This window comes from Acomys minous (assembly GCF_964271855.1).
Source record: "Acomys minous genome assembly, chromosome: 13".
Classification (NCBI taxonomy): domain Eukaryota; kingdom Metazoa; phylum Chordata; class Mammalia; order Rodentia; family Muridae; genus Acomys; species Acomys minous.
The window spans coordinates 84,404,160-84,424,194 of NC_140495.1; the positions used below are offsets into that span (position 1 = coordinate 84,404,160).

General features: G+C 41.5%; 1 protein-coding gene across 1 annotated transcript in view; it reads left to right on the forward strand.

Annotated features, from left to right (window-relative positions):
* The first annotated feature begins 9,540 nt into the window (after positions 1 to 9,540).
* KCNH8 (potassium voltage-gated channel subfamily H member 8) overlaps positions 9,541 to 20,035 on the forward strand; it is a 367,339-nt gene continuing 356,844 nt past the window's right edge. The window contains exon 1 of the mRNA XM_084753676.1: positions 9,541 to 9,895. Coding sequence (XP_084609802.1) covers positions 9,820 to 9,895 — 76 coding nt within the window. The 5' untranslated portion in view covers positions 9,541 to 9,819. The remainder of the gene's footprint in view (positions 9,896 to 20,035) is intronic.

Sequence of the window (20,035 nt, forward strand, 5' to 3'; positions counted from 1 at the left end):
TGTGAGTAGAGAAGGGAGAAGACTTGGGCTCCCTGGTTAGCCAGCCCATCCAAATTAGGAAGCTCTAGGTTCAGTGATGGGCTTAGTATCTAAAGGTAAAAGAGAGAGGAAATTGAAGAGCGTGCTTAATGTGGGCCTCCCATCTGCACATCTACACACACACACACACACACACACACACACACACACACACACACAGACACACACACACGGAGAGGAGAGAGAAAGAGGATGTAATTAATAACAAACACTTTTCTTAAATAATTTGAATAAGGGAGTTTGTGTGGGTGTCTCTGAAAGCACTAGGGCTGGCCGGATAATGTTCCCTGTGAGGCAAGAAGGGAATCCAGTTCAATACAACTCAATAGCTCATGTTAGTTCAGATTTCTACAGTCTGATGCCGGACATTTATTTAGACATATTTAAGTATTACACAATTTTGGAAAAAAAATTTTTGGTGACAGTTAACTCAATTCCATGTCCATAATAATGCTTAAGGCATGGCTACATTGAAACTCTTTGCAAGGTACATGAGACCTCTTCCACAAAGAGGTTCTATAGATTGACTGAGATACAATGTTCAATAGGAGAGTCTAAGGAGAATGAGTGAGATAAGCAGAAGAGTCTGGGGGAGTCAGGTGTGGCTTGGCTCTATGGGTAGCACAGGTCATTAAGCTAATAAATACTTTCGTCCCCAGCCTTCTGGGCAAAAAACAGGTTGTGTATCTCTTTCATTGAAGAGAAAATCCTGTGTGTTTAACATTCCTGATTTTCTGACTCTGAGATTCCATCTTACACCCATCAGAAGGGCTAAGATCAAAAACTCAAGTGACACCACATGCTGGCAAGGATGTGGAGAAAGAGGAACACTCCTTAAATGCTAGTGGGAATGCGAACTTGTACAACCACTTTGGAAATCTATCTGGTACTTTCTCAGAAAACTGGGAATAGGGCTTCCTCAAGACCCAGGTATTCCACTCCTTGGAATATACCCAGAAAATGCTCCTCTACACAACAATGACATATGTTCAACTATGTTCATAGCATCCTTATTCATAATAACCAGAACCTAGAAACTGCCTAAATGCCCCTCAGTTGAAGAATGGATAAAGAAACTGTGGTACATTTACACTATGGAATACTACTCAGGTATTAAAAACAAGGGAATCCCATAATTTGTGGACAAATGGATGGAACTAGAAATGATCATACTGAGTTAACCCAGAAGCAAAAAGACTCACATGGTATATACTCACTTATAATTGTGCACTAGCCCAAAAGGCATGTCCCATGTAAGTCTTCACTTACCAGGAGATTGGGATAGATGTGAGGACATCTTATTGGGACTGTAGGTAAGAAAAATATAGGAAAATGGGGAAATAGAAGGATCCAGAGGGTCCTAGAAACCTACAAGAAGAATATCATGACAGGTGGATCTGAGCCCAGGGTGGAGACTGCTCAAACTACTGAACCAACCAAGGACAATACAAGCAGTAAACATCCAACCCCTACTCTGATCTAGCCAATGGACAGGATATTCTCCATAGTTTTGTGGAGAGCAGGGACTAACTCTGACATGAACTTTGGTTCCCCATATTTGACCACTTCCCCTTGGTGGGGAGGCCTGGTGGTGCTCAGAGAAAGAATAAGCAGGCTACCAAGATGAGACTTGATAGCCTATGACCATATAGTACGGGAGGAGGTCCCCCTCAGTCATAGACATAAGGGAGGGGAATAGAGTGAAAGCAGGAGGGAGGGAGGATACAGTGATGGGATAACAATTGAGATGTAATCTGAATAAAAAAGGATTCCTGGTTTTCTTAGTACTTATCTGTGATAAAAAACAAAAAAGACTTTATGCCCTCTACAAATTTGGGTTGCAACTCCTTTTCACTTTTCCCATTCAGATAGAGAAGAAAGTGCTTATCCCTTTAATTGCAATTTCAGTAGAAACCAAATGATAACCTTTCCCTTTTCCCAATAAATTTACATGTAAGACATCTATAAACAAGGAAATCAAGAACCTATAGAGCAAAGTGAATTGTAATGAAGGGGTGATGATGTCACAGTTGATACTTGTTGCACAGGAAGACCGTCCATAGGCTAATCTTGTTTCTTTGTTCATTCATTTCTCATTCACCAAAAACTGCTAGACAGCCTTAACTAAAGATTTCATGAAATAAGGCCATAACCTTAAAAGTTCACGATTCGATTAAAAAAAATTAATAACCATTGATGTATTTGAGATAATTATGATAACTAATATTTATTTTCTCCCCCAAACAATTTTGCTCCAATATTGCACTAAGGAATCTGTAAGTCACTGGGAATAGTCTGGGGAACAAACAGTTGAAATTGAGATAATTACTTTATTTGTGTTACATTGTGAATATATGCTCTTATCATCTCCATGACACTCAGCAAAGGCAAGTTGCTTAAAGGTGCACAGGTGAGCACAGCTCAGATGCTATACAACTGAGGAGTGGCCAGAGGGAAAAGTAAGTGTTAGGAGGCGAGGTCAGTGTGATCAAACACAGAGTTACAGAAGAATACTGTATACTGGGGAACTTTCTAGAAATTTTATTTTTCTTGAGCATAAATTTTGAGGATGATGAGAAATGAAATATGGAATATAGATGAGTCAAGAAAACCAGAGGCACCAGGAAGCACTGTAGGATCCCTGAGGGTAACGGCTTTGAGGGAGACAAAATTAAGCCATCAAATCATTTGGAAAGCATCCCATGGATTCCGTCAAGACATAGTAAATAACCTTAATCAAGGCTTGCACATGGATAGAAAAGGTTGGGGGTATTGAGGATATATTCAGTAAATAAAACAGGAGCTCAAAGAATCACTGCAGCTGGGTGCAGTGGCACACACTTGGAATCCAAGCATCGAAGGCAGAAGCAGGAATCAGTAGTTCAAATTCTTCCTTGGCTACATTAGAAGTTCAAGACTAGCTTAAGATGCATAAGAACTTGTCTCAAAAGACCAAAATGAGAAAACAAACAAACAAACAAAACAATTTGATGCACACTCAGAATTAAAATACAGAATAAATGGCTTCTTGGGACCTAACAAAGGTGACAGATAAGAGAAGCAGAGTGACAAGAGATCCTCAGTTGGATACTGAAAACACAGGAGACTGTTGAGTTATGAATAAAGGACTGGAAAGTATACTCCTGGTGAAGACAAGACAGTTAAGGCGGGGCATTCAACCGCCCTGTCTATAGAACCCATTAACAGGAGAGAAGTACTTGAAAAAACAGGGTTTTAAAGGATGTGAACAGGAAAGGATTTTCTGTCTCAAATAAGAAGGTGTGATATCTTAAAAAACTGTGGAACAACAACAACAACAACAAAAACAAAAAACAAAACAAAACAAAAAAACCCAAGCAATTAAGTGACGATGTTGATGGCAAAAAAAAACAAAGCAAAATCCTTAGAAATTATTTGGACTGAAATATGTTTATTTGTTTATAAAATTATTACTGACTTAACAGGTTACATATTGATAGATTGTTTGAAGAAACCAGACAATAGAAGTCTGACACGGATAGGGCAGTAAATAAAGAGCAATCAGATGAAAGAAATATGATATGGAAATGGCAATTAAATAAAGACTTCATGAGAAGTAGCCTCTTATAGAGAAAACTTTCATGTGAAGAAAAGATGAAATGTTACAGCAATCAAGGAAGGACATTCCTTATGATCATGGGGGGCTGGGGTGCCAATGGGCTGAGGGAAGGAATCAGCAAAGATAGGCAATGAAGCTGTAGGGTAGAAGGGCTGGGAAACCAGGATAGACTCTCAAAGCAACTTATGAAAGTGCCACTGGCGCTGTGATAACTGTTTGTATACAAGGTCTCTTTGTCTATCCTGGGCTTGAACTCTACAGCTTAGCCTGGGCTTGGACTCATGATCCTCCTGCCTCAGTCTTCCATGCGTTGTGATCGCAGGCATTGATGCATGCACTAATACAGATAAAGAACCATTCATCTATTTCTGGAAAATAAACCAACATTTTATGGAATAAAAGGAAAGAAGATTGCACAGGGAAGCCGGCAATGTGGAAGACAAGGACTGGACAGAATGGGCAGAGTAATAAATTCAGAGATTAAGAAATTAAGGATACATAAGTGAGTATATACCATTTGAGTCTTTCTGCTTCTGGCTTAACTCACTTATTATGATCATTTCTAGCGCAATCCATTTGTCCACAAATTTGGGAATTCCTTGTTTTTAATAGCTGAGTAGTATTCCATAATGTAAATGTACCACAGTTTGTTTATCCATTCTTCTACTGAGGGACACTTAGGCTGTTTCCATGATCTGGCTATTATGAATAAGGCTGCTATGAACAAGGGGCATATCCTATGAAAGCCTTCACTTACCAGGAAACTGGGACAGAGGGGAGGACATCCTATTGAGACTCTGGATGAGAGAAGCATGGGAGAATAACAAAGTAGAAGGATCCAGAGGGTCCTAGAAACCTACAAGTATAACATTAAGGTAGGCAGATTTGGGCCCAGGGGTCCCGCTCAAACTAAGGCACCAGCCAAGGACAATACAGGCCATAAAACTTTAAACCCCTACCCAGATCTAGCCAATGGTCAGAACAGTCTCCACAGTTGAGTGGAGAGTGGGATATGACTTTCTCACGTACTCTGGTGCCTCACATTTGACCATGTCCCCTGGAGGGGGAGACCTGGTGGCACTCAGAGGAAGGACAGCAGGTTACCAAGAAGAGACTTAATACCCTATGAGCATATACAGGGGGAGGTAATCCCCCTCAGGAACAGTCATAGGGGAGGGGAATAAGGGGAAAATGGGAGGGAGGGAAGAATGGGAGGATACAAGGGATGGGATAACCATTGAGATGTAACAAGAATAAATTAATTTAAAAAAACCCCAGTTATGAGCCTGAAAAAAAAAAAGAAATTAAGGGTAATTACCATAAATTTTCCATGACTGTGGGGCTCTAAGCATTTTAAAAATTATTCCTCTTTTCCACTGGCTTTATAAGTCAGAATCCAATTAATGTACTTTATTAGGACAGTTTCATACTTACACATCATCATATTCACTCATGCTCACCTCCTCCTACACACAAACCCTTCCCATGGCCTCGGCTTCTATTTGAGGTTTTTGTTGTTGTTTTGTTTTGCTTTGTTTTGTTCTTCGAGACAGAGTTTCTCTGTGTAATAGAGCCCTGGTTGTCCTGGACTTCCTTTGTAGACCAGGCTGTTCTCGAACTCACAGCAATCCACCTGCCTCTGCCTCCCAAATGCTAGGATTATAGACATGCACCACCATGCCCAGCTTCTTTATGAATTCTTAAGAAGAGAACTTCTTATAAACAAAGATAAGTAAAATAAACCAAAGTAATAGTTTTCTACATTTATTACTACATGTAGTATTCTACATTACTACAAAGTAATAGTATAGTAATCTCTTTCTCCTCTCTCTCTCTCTCTCTCTCTCTCCCTCTCTTTCTCTGTCTCTCTGTCTCTGTCTCTGTGTCTCTGTCTCTCTCTGTCTCTCTGTCTCTCTCTCTCTCTCTCTCTCTCTCTCTCTCTCTCTCTCTCATGATTTTCTAGTGTCATTTCTTAAGCTAACCAAGTAGACTGTGATTTGCCTTTTTACAGATGAGGTTTGCTGGGATCCAAGTATATGCTTACTATTGCCTTCTCTCTTTCTCTCTTTCTCTCTCTCTGCCTCAGAGATGAATGATCAATGAGCTCCTCAAATAAGTGACACATGCAATTGCTGGGGAGAAACCAAAGAGCTGGCACGTTACCTTCCAGATGGTTTTTCTGTTCTATGGTAGCAATGGAGGCATCTGGTTAAGCATGAGCAACTAGAAGATGGTGACTCCCCCTCATTCTGGGTACCTACATAACTGCACTAGATAGCCTATTAAGCTTGAGTGAGTCTTTATTTGCCACCATAATCCTACTGCCCTGACTACCTAGGAAGGGCCTCTTCATTTTCCTTTGCAGTAGTCAGATGAGTACAACTGTGGCTTTTAGGAGCTTAGCTGTCCAGTCACCAAAGTCAGGTCTTCTTCTGTGGTCTAAAGCCAAGGATCTTCCACGGCCATGTTACACATCTCTAGCTGATTTTTACCTCTGTCTCTTCTTGAGCCTGAGTGGCCTAACGTTTACTTTCAATATAGAATGTCACAAAAATTACTATACGGTTTTGAGAATTTGAATGAGGCAGGAAAGTTGTTCTTTGTCCATGCCATGGATCTCTGTGCAAGCCAATCATTGTTTATACTGTTTGAAATAAGAGACAGGAAATTATAAGCTGATTTGACTCCAAACTCACTCTTCTTCAAGTGCATGAACGGCCACTCAATGCGAGAGTCAGTAATATTTCTCGTATTTGAACAACAATTCGTATTTGCATTAGGAGGGTGCAATGGCTAATCTTTATTTTCAACTTGAGTGGCTCTGGCTTGCCTCTGAGGATACTTCCAGAGCATCAGCTGAAAACGGACGATCCACTCTGAATGGGGGTGACGTCGTCACATGAGCTAGGGCCCCAGTCAAAATATAGCGTGGAACAGAGCACCTTGAGACATACAACAGACCAAAGAAACCAGTTTACCCGTATCCACCTGGTGAGTTAGTGAGAGGGCTCAGGTACCTGTATCATGGAGAAACAGCCTATTTAGACTTGGTATCAACTAACGAAAACTGTGTCCCTGAAGGCATCTTGGTGTTCAGAGCATTTCTTGCAAGCATCTCAGCTTGAAAGATACTGCAAAATATGATTTGTGCCTGAATTCAGCAACATTTGGTGTAGTGTTCTGAAAGCAAACCAGTGGGTTTTGCCTGTGTCAGGTCTACCTAGAGCCTCCCACAGCTTAAAATAATCTGGTGCATCTTACATTGTGGAATCTACAATTTGATCCCTCTATAAATATGACCTCTCCATGCAGGCTTTAGGTTGTCTGTATTATAAGCTTATGCTATGGCATTTCTTTGGCCACAGAAAAAGTTCTAAAATCCCTCAGTGGAAAGGAGTGTGGAAGAAAGAAAGAAAGAAAGAAAGAAAGAAAGAAAGAAAGAAAAGAAAGAAAGAATTGGTGTTCCTTTGTTCCATCAGTGTGGAAATTTGCTTTAAGGAAAAGATACTCTTTAGGACAGGTGACAAAGAAAACACCTGCCTCTTAGGACACATTTCTGACTTTGACTTTAAGGTGACAAAGTACAATTAAGAAGATTCAGAATGCTTAAATTCCCCAGGGTGGTCACAGGCTAACACTGTAGTTTGGCCTCTAGTGCTAAAACACATAGCAGGAATAGCAGTGTGCCTTTGAGTAGAGCTTCATGATCTTGGAACTCCAGACCAAAGTGATGAAGGATGTCATCGTAAGAAAGACATCCGGGTAGAAAAAAGGAAACGAGGCAGTGTGGTCCACTTACCAAACTCAGGTTGGTGGGAGGCCAGGATCTAAGGTGAGTTTAGGGCAGGGATTTTGTGTCTAGCACTAGCCTTGACTTGTTCTGGGTATTGGAGGAAAAGACTAAAATATGAAACATGGTACACTTGTTAGGAACTCAAACTGTCCTTTGCGTTTCCTTTATTAAGGCCCCAAATGGCTTCTATCTAGCAAGTGAGGCCCTTCTAAAGAGAAAACTGTTTTGGTTTGCTTTGTTTTGCTTTTTCACACTCTAGCACATTTACAGTGCAAGTATTTATGAATTTGTACCGTGGCTTACACATACATTTCATGCTTAGCTTCAAGTGGCTTCCCACTCTTCCTGCAGAGGAAGCCCGAGTTTTCTTGGGCGCCAGACACCTCTGATGCTGAAGCAGGGACTCCCCCATCTTTCTCTCCTGGCTCCGCCCACGAGGGAGCACGCAGAACTAAACTGCGTGGGGGAGGGCAGGACGGGGGTGGCGGTGGTGTTCAACAGAGCAACTCTGCTTTCTTTCATGGAACAACTGGCTCTAGACAGAAGCATTGGCTAGGGTGGGGGTGGGGGAGGGGATTGCATCGCTGATCCGCAGAGTAACCTAACCGGAAGGAAAAGGGACACACAGCCTGAGTCTCAGGGGGCAGCCGCCCACCCGGAATCCCCGGCCCTCCCCCTCCCGCGTGTGACGGGCAGATCTGGAATCTCAACACAAAGGGAATCCTTGGCGGCAGGAAGTGCATCACGAATAAGGGGGACTAAGGGGCGGGGACAAGGAGCCTCCTCCTTTCCCTCTTCACCCCGCCCTCGCGAAACCCAGGACCGCAGCAAGGAAACCCCTTGAGTCCCCCACGGCACCAGGATCCCCTGGGATTCAAGCCAAGAGCCCCAACCAGATGTTTGAGGGCCGCTTGCACCTGCCACCACGCCCGAATCATGGAGGCGGGGACCCAGCGGTCTCTGCAGCGTTTCAGACACCTGTTCGCGTTTCCCTCCTTCCTTTCTGGGTGCAGCAGCACCTGGGCTTCTGTTTGTTCTTCTCCCCTAGGCTCTTAACTTCCCCTTTCCTCCTTGCTAAGGTTTAATTGGAACCTGGGCTCCTCGTGTTCCTCCCTGTGCCCTCCCGCAAGGATGCACCCTAGGTTTTGGTGGCTTTCCTTAGAATACTGTAGGTGGAGAGGGAGTCCTTTGGAGAGCCCCAGGGAAAGGCGTAGAGAGACCGCTTTAGTTTTTCTTTTTCTTTTTCTTTTTTTTTTTTTTTTTTCTTCTTTTTTCTTTTTTCTAAGATACCTGCAGTTACTGGTGCGAGGCCAGTTTAGGGTAGGGGGAGCTTGCCGCGGGGGAGAGGATCGTGTTGAAATTGTTTTCACACGAAAAAACTCACCTCTGTTACTTTCACGTATTTTGCAAATCAGTAAAGAAAAAATAGCAAACTTTTAGAAACTCCCTAGGCACATTTCATGGGAGAATGGGAAACTATCACCCAATTACGAGGGTATTGTTTTCCCTTTTAGTTTGGGTGGTTTGGGAAGGGCCATGGGAATTTGTCAGGGGGCGGGCTACCTGAATGCCCTTTTACCACAAGGAGAGGAGGGTTTGTAAAAACCCCTCTCTTGAGTGGGTTTTCCGACACTGGAGAGACCCTGGTGATCTGGAGTGGCAGGCACCCAGCTGACTTGGGGCTGGTGTTGGCAGGTGCACCGGAAGGGGGGGCACCTCCCTTGGGAACCCAGGGCTGCATTCGCTACCTAGGACACCACGGTGGGGGCCCTCCCCCCTCCCAAGGTCTAGGCGGAGGCGGGTTACCTGCGTTGACCTGTCTCCTCCCCTCCACGACACCACACCCACGGGACTCCGGTCTCCTGGGAGAGGGACAGAGCAGGAACAAAGGGGTCTTTGTTCTTGGCTCCTGGGGGGGGGGGGAGTTGCTCTGTCTAGCCTTTCTCCGTTTATAAGCGTCCCAGGGGTACTCCAGGCTCAGCGCTGCAATCTCCTCAGATGGGGTGCCTTCCTCCACGACCCTAAAGCTCTGGTCAGGGCGCGGCGCCCCGGGCCACCGTGGGCTCTCAAAGGCTCTACGGAGAGACCCTGGCGGGGGGCAGGGGGGCGGGTGCGGCAACTGGAAAAAAGTAGGCACAGAGGAGGGAGCTAGAACGAGGCGGGTTCAGAGCCCAGATCGCGGGCTGCTCTGGTCACGGCGTGGCAGCCGGGGAGTAGCTCTTTCTGCTGCCACCCTCCCCTTTTCCTTGCCCGGCCCCATCCCCTGCACGCCTGGCCCCCCGCCCCTGCCGTCATCACGCTCCTGGTGGCTTCTCCCAGCTTGGCACTTTCCTGCAGAGGCATCCTTTTGGACAAACTTTGATGGGGAATTTCACACGGCGCTGGAAAAATGCCGGTTATGAAAGGATTACTGGCGCCCCAGAACACCTTCCTGGACACTATCGCCACCCGTTTCGACGGAACACGTAAGTAGGGCTTGCCAGAGTTGCCTGTTTCCCAAGGATGGCTTTTCTCTTGGAGTTTTGCTCCGGCTTTCCTGTTTCCACCCTCACAGTAATTTACCTTCTTTTCTTGTCGGGGTAGGCTGGGTATCTTTTAGGCGGAGGAAAGGAAACAAAATACGTCCCCCCACCCCAACACAGAGATCATAAAAGCATTTGGTAGTAGATGGATCCCTTGATAGCCTGGGTCTGGAACACAGGTCTCAAGAACGATTGACGTTTGCGGTGGGACCGACGCTGTGCAGTTCTCTGAGTAGCTTGGCACAGGGCGAAATGGTGTGCACTTTATTTTCTAGAGTTCCGAGGCTGCCCGAGTTAGAGTTTGGAGGTTTTCCAGACGCCTCTGATTTCCCATTCGAGTTTAAGTAAATCCTTAGTAGAATCATCCAGGCTAGGTGTGAGCTGTACATAGACTTTCTGAGTGTTGGGAATTGGTCAGCATCTCGCCTCTTAAAGCTGAAATTGCAACACTCGAGGAAGGACTATTGAGGAAGGAGGAGTTGAGCACTATGAATGCTGACTCTAACACAGCGAAAGTTTTCAGAGATTTGTGAAAATACATAACATTGAATATTTGACTTCTTGGGTTGGACAGGGAAAAAAGTGCTTGCAGCCAAGGTTCTTTCAGGACCACGGTCAGGTCCTCTCTGCTTCCAGGCTTCTCCTGGTGCCAGAGCCTGGGCTCCTTGTTATTGCTTTTACCTCTCTGTCCCTGGCAACTGCCAGAATACTCACGTCTTCATTGTAGACAGCTTCTGTGTGCTCTTGTCGCCTTTTCTGTCTGTTATACAAGGCTCATGTAGACTCCTTCCTTATAACGGTTTTCTCAGCAGTCAGGGGTCTCTGTTTTAAGCCGAGGCTATGCATGTCTTGGAGCCTGTGAGAGAAACATCTACTTCCACATAGGTAGTAGGAATGCACAGACCATTCTAAATGTGGAACAGAAGGTCTTAACATTTTGGAAGAGTTGAGCAAGTTTTGCATGCCAAAAAGGTGAAGTTTTCTTTGTGCTTGGGTTTTGATTTTTGAAATTCAGCCTAATTGAGGCTAATATGGCTATTTGCTTTCTTCCTTTCTTTCTTTTTCTTTTTCTTTTTCTTTTCTTTTCTTTTCTTTCTTTTTTTTTTTTTTTGGTAGTTGTTCTTTTAAAATAACCTTCAGAGGTATCCATTCTTTTCCCTGCTGCATTACTAAATGTGAGGAAGTATGTGTGAATTGGACACTGTTACTAGATATTTGTTTTATTAGATGGCAATAAGAAAAAAAATATAAAAGGACAAGTTCAAGTCCTTCCCAATGCCACCACCATCAAAACCAACATTGTGTCTCTAGCTGATCTAACTGGGATTCCTGAAGAGCAGTTCTGAACAGATGGCGGTTCTTAAAGTTGAATATTTCAATCCAAGATGATCTAAACATTTAACTGAGTGCACGTATGGAAAAGTAAGGTAATTACAAAAAGGATGATTTGCTTATGTCATTGTCATTTAAAGTTGAATGAAGTACTTAATCATCCCATCAGAACCCTGGGAACCACTACAGAGAGACATTTGGATTTCAGTTGCTAATAAAAAAAGGCTATGGTGTGAAGATGTGACCTCCTTTCTGAGCCTCATGATGAACAGGAATGCACATGTAGAGAGGGTGTGTGTGTGTGTGTGTGTGTGTGTGTGTGTGTGTGTGTAAATCACTTTATTCTACAATTATTTTTTAAAGAACAGAAGGTTAATACATTTTAAAACCTTATTTGTGGAGCTCATCATATACCAAGATTTAACATGATATATAACTTATTTTATTGATATATATCTTATTTTCTTATCCTGTATATTATATATGTGTGTGTGTATAAACATACATACAATGCACTCATGCACATGCGCGTGCGCGCGCGCACACACACACACACACACACACACACACACACAAACACACACGCACACACATACAGTGACCATGCCTGATCTGTGCTCCCAGGGTCTTGAGGACTCCTGGAGAGATCCAGGGTGCATGAAATCACAGTATTCTCAAGCAGTGAGTAAGAAAGACATTGACAATGGCAAGATTTTGTTTACAACATTTAATGAATACCTCTTTTCTCAAGAAACTCCATTTAAAAAGATTGTTATTTTCTCATTTAATTTATTATAGCAGGATGACTTGAATAATCTGAAATTTAAGTAAATTTTCAGCCATAGAATTTGCTAAATCTAGAATTATGAGGAAATCATTTTTCAAGCCAAAGTTTTAGTAGATCTTGTTATGACATGTTTTCTTGTTGATACAATTTTATTAAATAGTTCTAGCCTTGAAACATTTTTTTCTATGAACTTTCTCCTTTCTCTTGATCTATACTTAAAAGAAATTAATTTTCTCTCAAAAACCAAGGTATATGCAAGTTTTCAAATGTCAAAGATGTCATCTGCATCAAAAACTTTATATTGCTATGTTATTCTGTGTACACAGAGTTCACTCTGTTAATTTCTACCTTATTTCTGGAGTATTTTGTGAACATGCTCATGTAGGTTTTATCCTATTTTGAACAATTTTAATAAAAATAAAAGAGAAAACAACATCCTGGCAAACTTTTCCTTTCCAATCTAAACAATACATAGATTTTTATTACCCCTACTGATTTACAACCCGAATTAAAAATGTTATAAGAAGTCATGGCACCATCTAAAAGTCTCCCCAGTGGAAAAATTAAAATATCCCCATCTAGAAGTCTGCAGAATAATCCTGCAAATTTATAATATGAGAGGACAACAGAAGAGAAGTAAGGGCTTTTAAAAATATCACCTATTGATCTTCTAGTTCCCTGTACAATCAAAATTTTTTCTTTAATTTTCATACATGCAATTTATAAACATTATTGGAAATAAAAATTACTTACATAAAATTATAACTGAACTATACTCATTGAAACATCTTTTAGTTTGTTTAAAAGAAGTGTAATGAGACTGAAACCAAGGACTCCTCAGGCATATGTAGAATCCATATACGCCATTTATGAAGAAAAAATAATTGCAATGAATGTATTCAATTCATTATATGGATGAACATTTTGCGCTTAAAACACACAGGCACATATGACTATTATTATACCAAACATATAGCTCTTTTTACATAGCTACTTTTATTAACTGTGTTTAGTGCATTGTAACTTTTTTGAATGGATATTGGCTTTAAGTATATTAATATTATCATAAATACTAAAGGGAAAATATAACAGCAAAGCATTTAAGGACATATTTAGAAGAGAACCTAGTTTTTAAAGTATGAGTATTTCTCACAAAGTACCTTCTGATGAAAGATTCTTTTTCTTTTTTGGAAGATATAAAGGCATGTCCATCTCAAACATAATGGTGCATTAGCCTACATTTTCTAGTCTTATCTAAATTTGGACAGAGTGATTCTTTCCCCCATGTGGTTACTAAGGCAAATTGTAACCTGATACACACCACCAATGAGGTGGTACCTAACATCTTCAAAACAAGGGTGGCGCTTATTAGTATTTGTGCGTATATTTTATGTATACTTATTTAGCCTTATCAAAAGACTTAAAGAAATTTATTAAAGTTGAAATTCATTCTTTAAGGTAGCAATTCTAATGTGGGTTTTGCTATTATTATTTATTTTAATTTACTCATGTTATAGGCACAGGGAGAAACACAGTACATCTAATGGTGTAGCAAAGGGCAGTGTAACTTAGGATAGAAGCCAGCACAACTCTCCCAGGTCTTTGCTGAGTTGTGGTTTAGGGAATGTCATAGGAGATTGATAAAAACCAATGCGACCTTGTGATGTGTGGGCCTGTCAGTGAAGCTTGTGTAAATACACTGAGGGAAACACCTCTTGCACTCCATTTGCTGAAGTTTGCAAAGATTTGTGTTCTTTGGTCTTGCTTTGTTTTTTTTTTTTTTTTAATGTTTTTAAACCTCTGTTGATGTAGACTATTGTATTCCTAGTATCTATGCATAAAAAACCCAAGGTCCTATGTTAATGTTCTATTTCTGGGTAGTAATTACCACAACACAGAGAGTTTATCATTTCCCCCTTGCAGTTGGGGTGTCTAAGCATGGATCATCTGAATCCTCTTCTGGGAGGCCTGCAAGGCCACAAACGAGTGGTCATCTGGACCTATGATCTCTTCTGGCCTGAAACATTGGTTAGTAGACTTGTATCTTTACCACTGAGGTCCTGGTTTTCTTTGTAGTCAGTCAAGTGGTGCTCTTCTCACCAGCCAGAGCCTGGCCTCGGGTTACTGCTCCATAGCCTCTCCTATGCATAGTCTCAAAAGAAAACAACTTATCTCTCTGAGATCAGCAAGAGGCTCTTTTGTAAAAGTTCCCTGAAGTCGGGACCATTCAAGATAATCTCCTTTCTGATGAACTCAAGGTCAGCTCACTACTCATCTTAATTATATTCTTAACCTATGCCTCATTTGCATATTCATGTATCTGCTCAATATTCTGGGGAAAGGATCCCATGGGGTGTGTAAGTATAGGTCAGACTCCTAGGACCCGTGTGGGAATTTTTCCTATCACAGCTGGTGTTTCCTTACCATTTACTAGCCTACTGAGCCTCACACCTGCTGGTTCACAAAGCAGGTTTTTTAGCACAATTCAGCATGCAGGATATCATGCTGACTCTACATCTGAAATATTTAGGAACATACGGCGTAACTTATGGGAGAGTTTTCTCTCACATCTGGCGATGGCATATGTATGATGCAGCCTGGATACACTGGTAAGCCGTTTTCCTCCTCCTTTCACGTAGTGCACTGTTGGAGATGGAGAAACGTTTCTGAGAGTGAGTCTCATACAAGTCTCCTTGACGAAGGGAGGATACCCTAATCCCCGTTTAGAGCTAGAGGTGGCAGTACTTGGGCCTCTGCTGGATGTGGAACCAGGAATGAGTCATCTATAAGGACAGTCTGTACACTTTAAGGGCACTGGCCTGTTTTTGACATGTTAGTGAAGACTCTGATCTAAACTGGTTTATAAATGAACTCTGTGGAAAGTGATTTTTCTCCCTTTGTCCTACCTCTCTGTTTCAGATTCAAGAAGCTAGTGGGGTGTGCACTCTTGCTTTGGTTGTGATTGTGCTAAACAGAATTATGTTTTTTTTTAAATTTTATTTTATTAATTTATTCATATTACATCTCAATTGAGACTCTAGGTGAGAGAAGCAAGGGAAAAATGAGGAAATAGAAGGATCCAGAGGGTCCTAGAAACCTACAAGTAGAACATTATGATGGGCAGATCTGGGTCCAGGGTTCCTGCCCGAACTATGGCAGAATTATGTTTTAAAGGTTGAACTTCATTTTACTTTATCAGAGAGATGGAGGAAGAGAGGGGGAAATACAGGGATGGGGAAGAGGGAGGAAGACGTGGCAGGAGACTGTACATTCATCCCCTTGACTGTGCCCATGGGTTCTTCTTGTTCAAAAGAGCTGTTTTAGACTGTCCCGTAACAGTCGCTGCAATGAACAAAGTATTTGAATTACAAGAACTAGTTTTATGTCTTTAGCAGAAATACATTCCTTTTGATAATAAAATCATATAATTAAAAAGTTGTATAGGCTTTAAAGAATGAGATCACATAATTTTATTTTGACACAATTTTTAATAACACAAAATGGATATTCGATAGGTTGAGAGTAGGCTTATGCCCACACTTTTTTCAGGCTCTGCATTTGGCTTTACCTTCAGGCATGGCAGCAGACATTTTTGTCAATGATCTTCACAGAGAACAAAAGCCCTGTGTGTGGATGGTCCTCGGTTACCCGCCATTTCTGAGGCAGCTTAGATTGAAGTACTTCTTAGAGGAGCATGTTCTCCACGGAGAAAGGAGTGCCTCATCTTTTGTCTTATTGTTCTAGGACTGTTTAATGGACATTGTCTATATACAAAGCCATTACACTGGGATAAATCAAGCTTGATCTTTTCTCTAAGGGGACAATGATACATCAACACAAATTGTTACAATATAGGTCAGAATGGGCTGAAAGTATTAGTTATACCGAGCCGTCTTCATCCAATAAGAAATGCCTGAGTAGAAATGGTTATGTATCATAGCATCCAAACACACCTTATTGATTTTTGTCAATTTTTGAAACATGGGCCACTGTACCCTAGAGAAGAAAAAAGGGGCAAGACAGAGGTTGGTGGATGATGGAAACCAGTTAGAGCAATTCTGGAAAGTCTTTAAATCCAGGGTGCCTTACCGGAACCTAATAATACCTCTCTGCTTGGTTATGGGCCCCATAGACTGCTGTGTGCTTTTTCTAGGAGAAATGCCTGTTTTCCCCCCAAGAGAGTTAACTTTCTGTTAGGAAATGAAAGTGTTGATTTCTGACTGCATAGCCGACTACTCTTCTCCTCCAGGGTAGTTCACCCCTGTGTTCTACTATAGAATTTTGCCTGTGGCGAAGAAAAAAGATTGCAGGTTTGCTGGCATTCATTCCTGGAGACTCTGATGGCAGGTGTGCTAGCATTCGGTCCCTGAATGCCAACTGGAGAAAAGCCACAGTTAAAAGGCACAGAATGACAACCGCTGCACAGAGAATGCACTTGACCCACAGTGCGCGTTTGCTGACATCATCCAAACTCTTAAGTTTTTAATCCATTTCGGTTAAGCAGAAAGCCTAGAAATAAAACAGATAGGACTTCAGTTTTGCCTATGACATCATTCAGATTTAGCAACTGGAACCGCTGAAGAGTCCTCAGGGTAACTTAAGCACTCAGATAGAGTTCTTAGCTTGGAAATTCTCTGGAAGCTAGATCTTGCCTTCTCCCGCTGTTGTTAATGCAGTGATCTGTCTGCCGTCAGCCCTTTACAATTCACCTGCCCCCAGACAAACTAATACCTTCTCTAGCTCATCAAACGTATTTGTCTCATCTTGTTTTCTGGCCCCGTTCTTAGCAATGCCACCCACCTGACTCTTTATTCTCGAGAGTTAAGTTAACCTGCAAGGCTGATATATGGAATTGGTTTACAGTTCTTTCGTATTTTGCTATAGAAACATCCCAGTTTGGCTCCTTATGTCCTGTCACTTTTCAGTGCTCCTGTGCTAATTTGAGTCCTCCTTTTCTCGTCTTTACAATCATGATGTCACTCTCGCTAGCCCTTGAGGCCATTGATCTCTTTCTCACCCCTGCCCCGTCATTCAGTTTCCCTTTTACCTGGAGTGACTTCTATGAGGAGTAACAAGACCATTTGATTGGGAGCAGATGGTTGTAGCTGTCTATTGGCTTTTTACTACCTATTCGAAGACACCCAAAGGTCTCAGTATTACTGGAGTTGAAGATGATGCTACAGGATAATTCAAACCGTGTCTTTTCTCCGGTTTCTAGACAGACTTAACCCAAGCTCTCTGCTCACTCAGACCTTGGAGACTTCAAACAAAAGATGCTCTGTGAACCTCAACACTCACCATGAAAACTGCCTTGGAGAAGCTCCAAGGGTACTCAGGGGCCTCCCTCTGCTTTAAAAAAAATGACCTGCTCACCTCTATAATCAGTTCTCCAAGACATTCATAGTCCAGTATCCAGCTATGAACTCTGGGAAGCCCTGACTCGCCCCATTCCTTGGAGCTGGCAACAGAGCCTTTGCTCTACACTTACTTTTTAAAGTGAAAACCATCTGAAGTTCCCTGAAAGCCAGAGTCAGATTTTAGACAGTTCTATTTGCCATCAGTCGTAGCTAGTCTTCTTTTTCTTAGGATTCTGTGATTACATTAGTTATGAAATGATACTGTAGTGTAGGTCCAAAATAAATGTGTTTATTGTTGTGTCTACATGGATACTGTGCAGTTCTTCATCTGTCTATTCTGATCACAACCCAAATCCCAATGAGGCAGAAGACAAATACTTCCTGTTTAGTTAAACGATGCCAGCTTAGAATTCTCCCACATCTCAGGAGCCTGTGGTCTTTCTTCACAGCCACACTGCTACTCTATGTGTGCGCCTACCATTTCTAGTCTCTACCGCTTTCAGAAAGGATTTCTCCTTTAATTTTAGCCACTTCTCATCCATATGCTGTTTCCTTTCTTTCCATTAGACTATGCTTTCTGTACTTGTCACTTAAAGAGTGTTTTAAATTGGTATTTAAGAGCTACATTTGGAAGTACTAAGTGTATTCACTGTGCAAAGCAGCTTTGCTCACCAAAAAAGGTATACTGTCCATATAAAAAAGAAAATCTTTTTTTCTTGCAGATTTTGATGCTTAGAATTTGCTGATGTACTGACTTTAGTATATCCTTGTGATTTTTTTTATTGTGAAGCTAATCTCCCTGTGAAGATATTCTGATTTTCATAGCTTTTACAGTGACAGCACTTGTATTTTTACTTTGTAAGAGTTTTATAAAGGAACTTCTTTTACCCATTCTCAGTCTGCTTTTATGAGAACAAAATATACTCTCCTATGTCCACCACTGTTGACATATCTCAGCAGAAGCCATTTCGCTTCTCTGTACAGTGAATTTACAGGGTGAAATGAGTATGCTTGGATGTCTAGCTCTCAAGTGTAATAATAGACAGTGCTTTTTTTTTTTTTTGTCATTCTTTCAGAGTTTCTTTTGTTCTATTAGGTCTTCTGGACAGATATTTTTACTGTACTTGTAGGTCCAAATGAGCTTCCTGTTTCAGTTATTGAGCGAAAGAAACTGGAGAGCAGAGCACTTGGCAATCTTGCCGTCTTTGTTGGTTTTCTTGAGAGAAGGATCTATGTAAGAGTTTCAGCTGTTGTTGAAATGTTGAGGACTCAGGTTGAGAAGTAGACTCTCTTCAGATTTGCTGCTGGGGTTATTTCTTCCATGGAAAGAATGGTTTAGAAGATAAACTTGGTTATACCTTTCACCTTAACACAAAAGTAAGTATTTCTTCTGGGAATCCGTGACATTAAGGTCTGTAGGACAGAGCTTCCATGTTGTAACTTGGGTCAAATTGTAGCTCAGTCATCTGAAAAAAAAAACACCACGATTCTGCAGCCATCTCTTGACAAGTCCATGCGTCTCAATTTTAGGGAACACATTTAATAAGCACCTGGTACTCATGCCTACATGTGCAGTGCCCCTGTCATCACCAGGAAGCTTTCCTCTTCCATATAAGGCCAGTTTCTTTGATAATATTAACAAGTATCTAGCATTTACATAGAGTTTTATTCTTAAATATTGCTTCATATGTGTTATTGCATTCTATACATTGTAAACTACCAAACACTTTCTTGGTAACATGAGTTTCACATCCCTCCCATGGTAATTTTTTTTTTACTTTTATATAGATGGATTAATGAGTTTTTCTCTCAAGCATTATGGAGTTATGTGTCACACTCTGTCGCTTCTCATTCTGAAGTCACCTCAAATGCATATCTGAGGTAACAGCTGTGCTTCCACTTGGCACGCTTGACTCTTATCCTTTGCTAATAAGTTCTGTAATCTCATTTGCTGAGTTTGAGAAAAGGATCAAAATGTGTTCTTTACAGATTCCTATCCAATTTTCACTACAACTCAACATTTCGTCTTTCCTGTGATGACAAGTTTATCACATTTTGTGGTCCTTTGTGTTTTTAAACTTGTGATAAAGTTCACCAACTTGTTTTTTTTTCCATATGTTCATAAGTGCTGGTTAGTTTTTGTCAGTGTTACACTGGCCTGTAAGTATGTTTGTGGGGCATTTTCTTAATTAATGATTGATATGGGTGAGCACAGCCTACTATAGGTGGTGCCATCCCTGGGCAGGTATATACCTGGGAGGTATATGAAATAAGGAAGCCATGAAGAACAAGTCCATCAATAAGTAGTAATCCTCTGTGGTGGCTCACAACTCTACTCTTGCTCAAGTTCCCGCCTGACTTCCTTTGATGATGGACCACCATGGAGATGTGGGAGCCAAATAAAACCTTTTGCAAGTTGCTCTTGGCCTATGTTTTATCACAGAAGCAACAACAACAACTATCAAACTAGGACCTTAGTATAATACTTGTAGTTATAGAGATGTTGTGCTGTGTCTAAAGCTTACCCTTCAACTCTCCCCACCCTGAATCTTACTTGTCTAATTGTACTTATTTAGAAGTCTACAAGAACTTAAATATTAGATTATC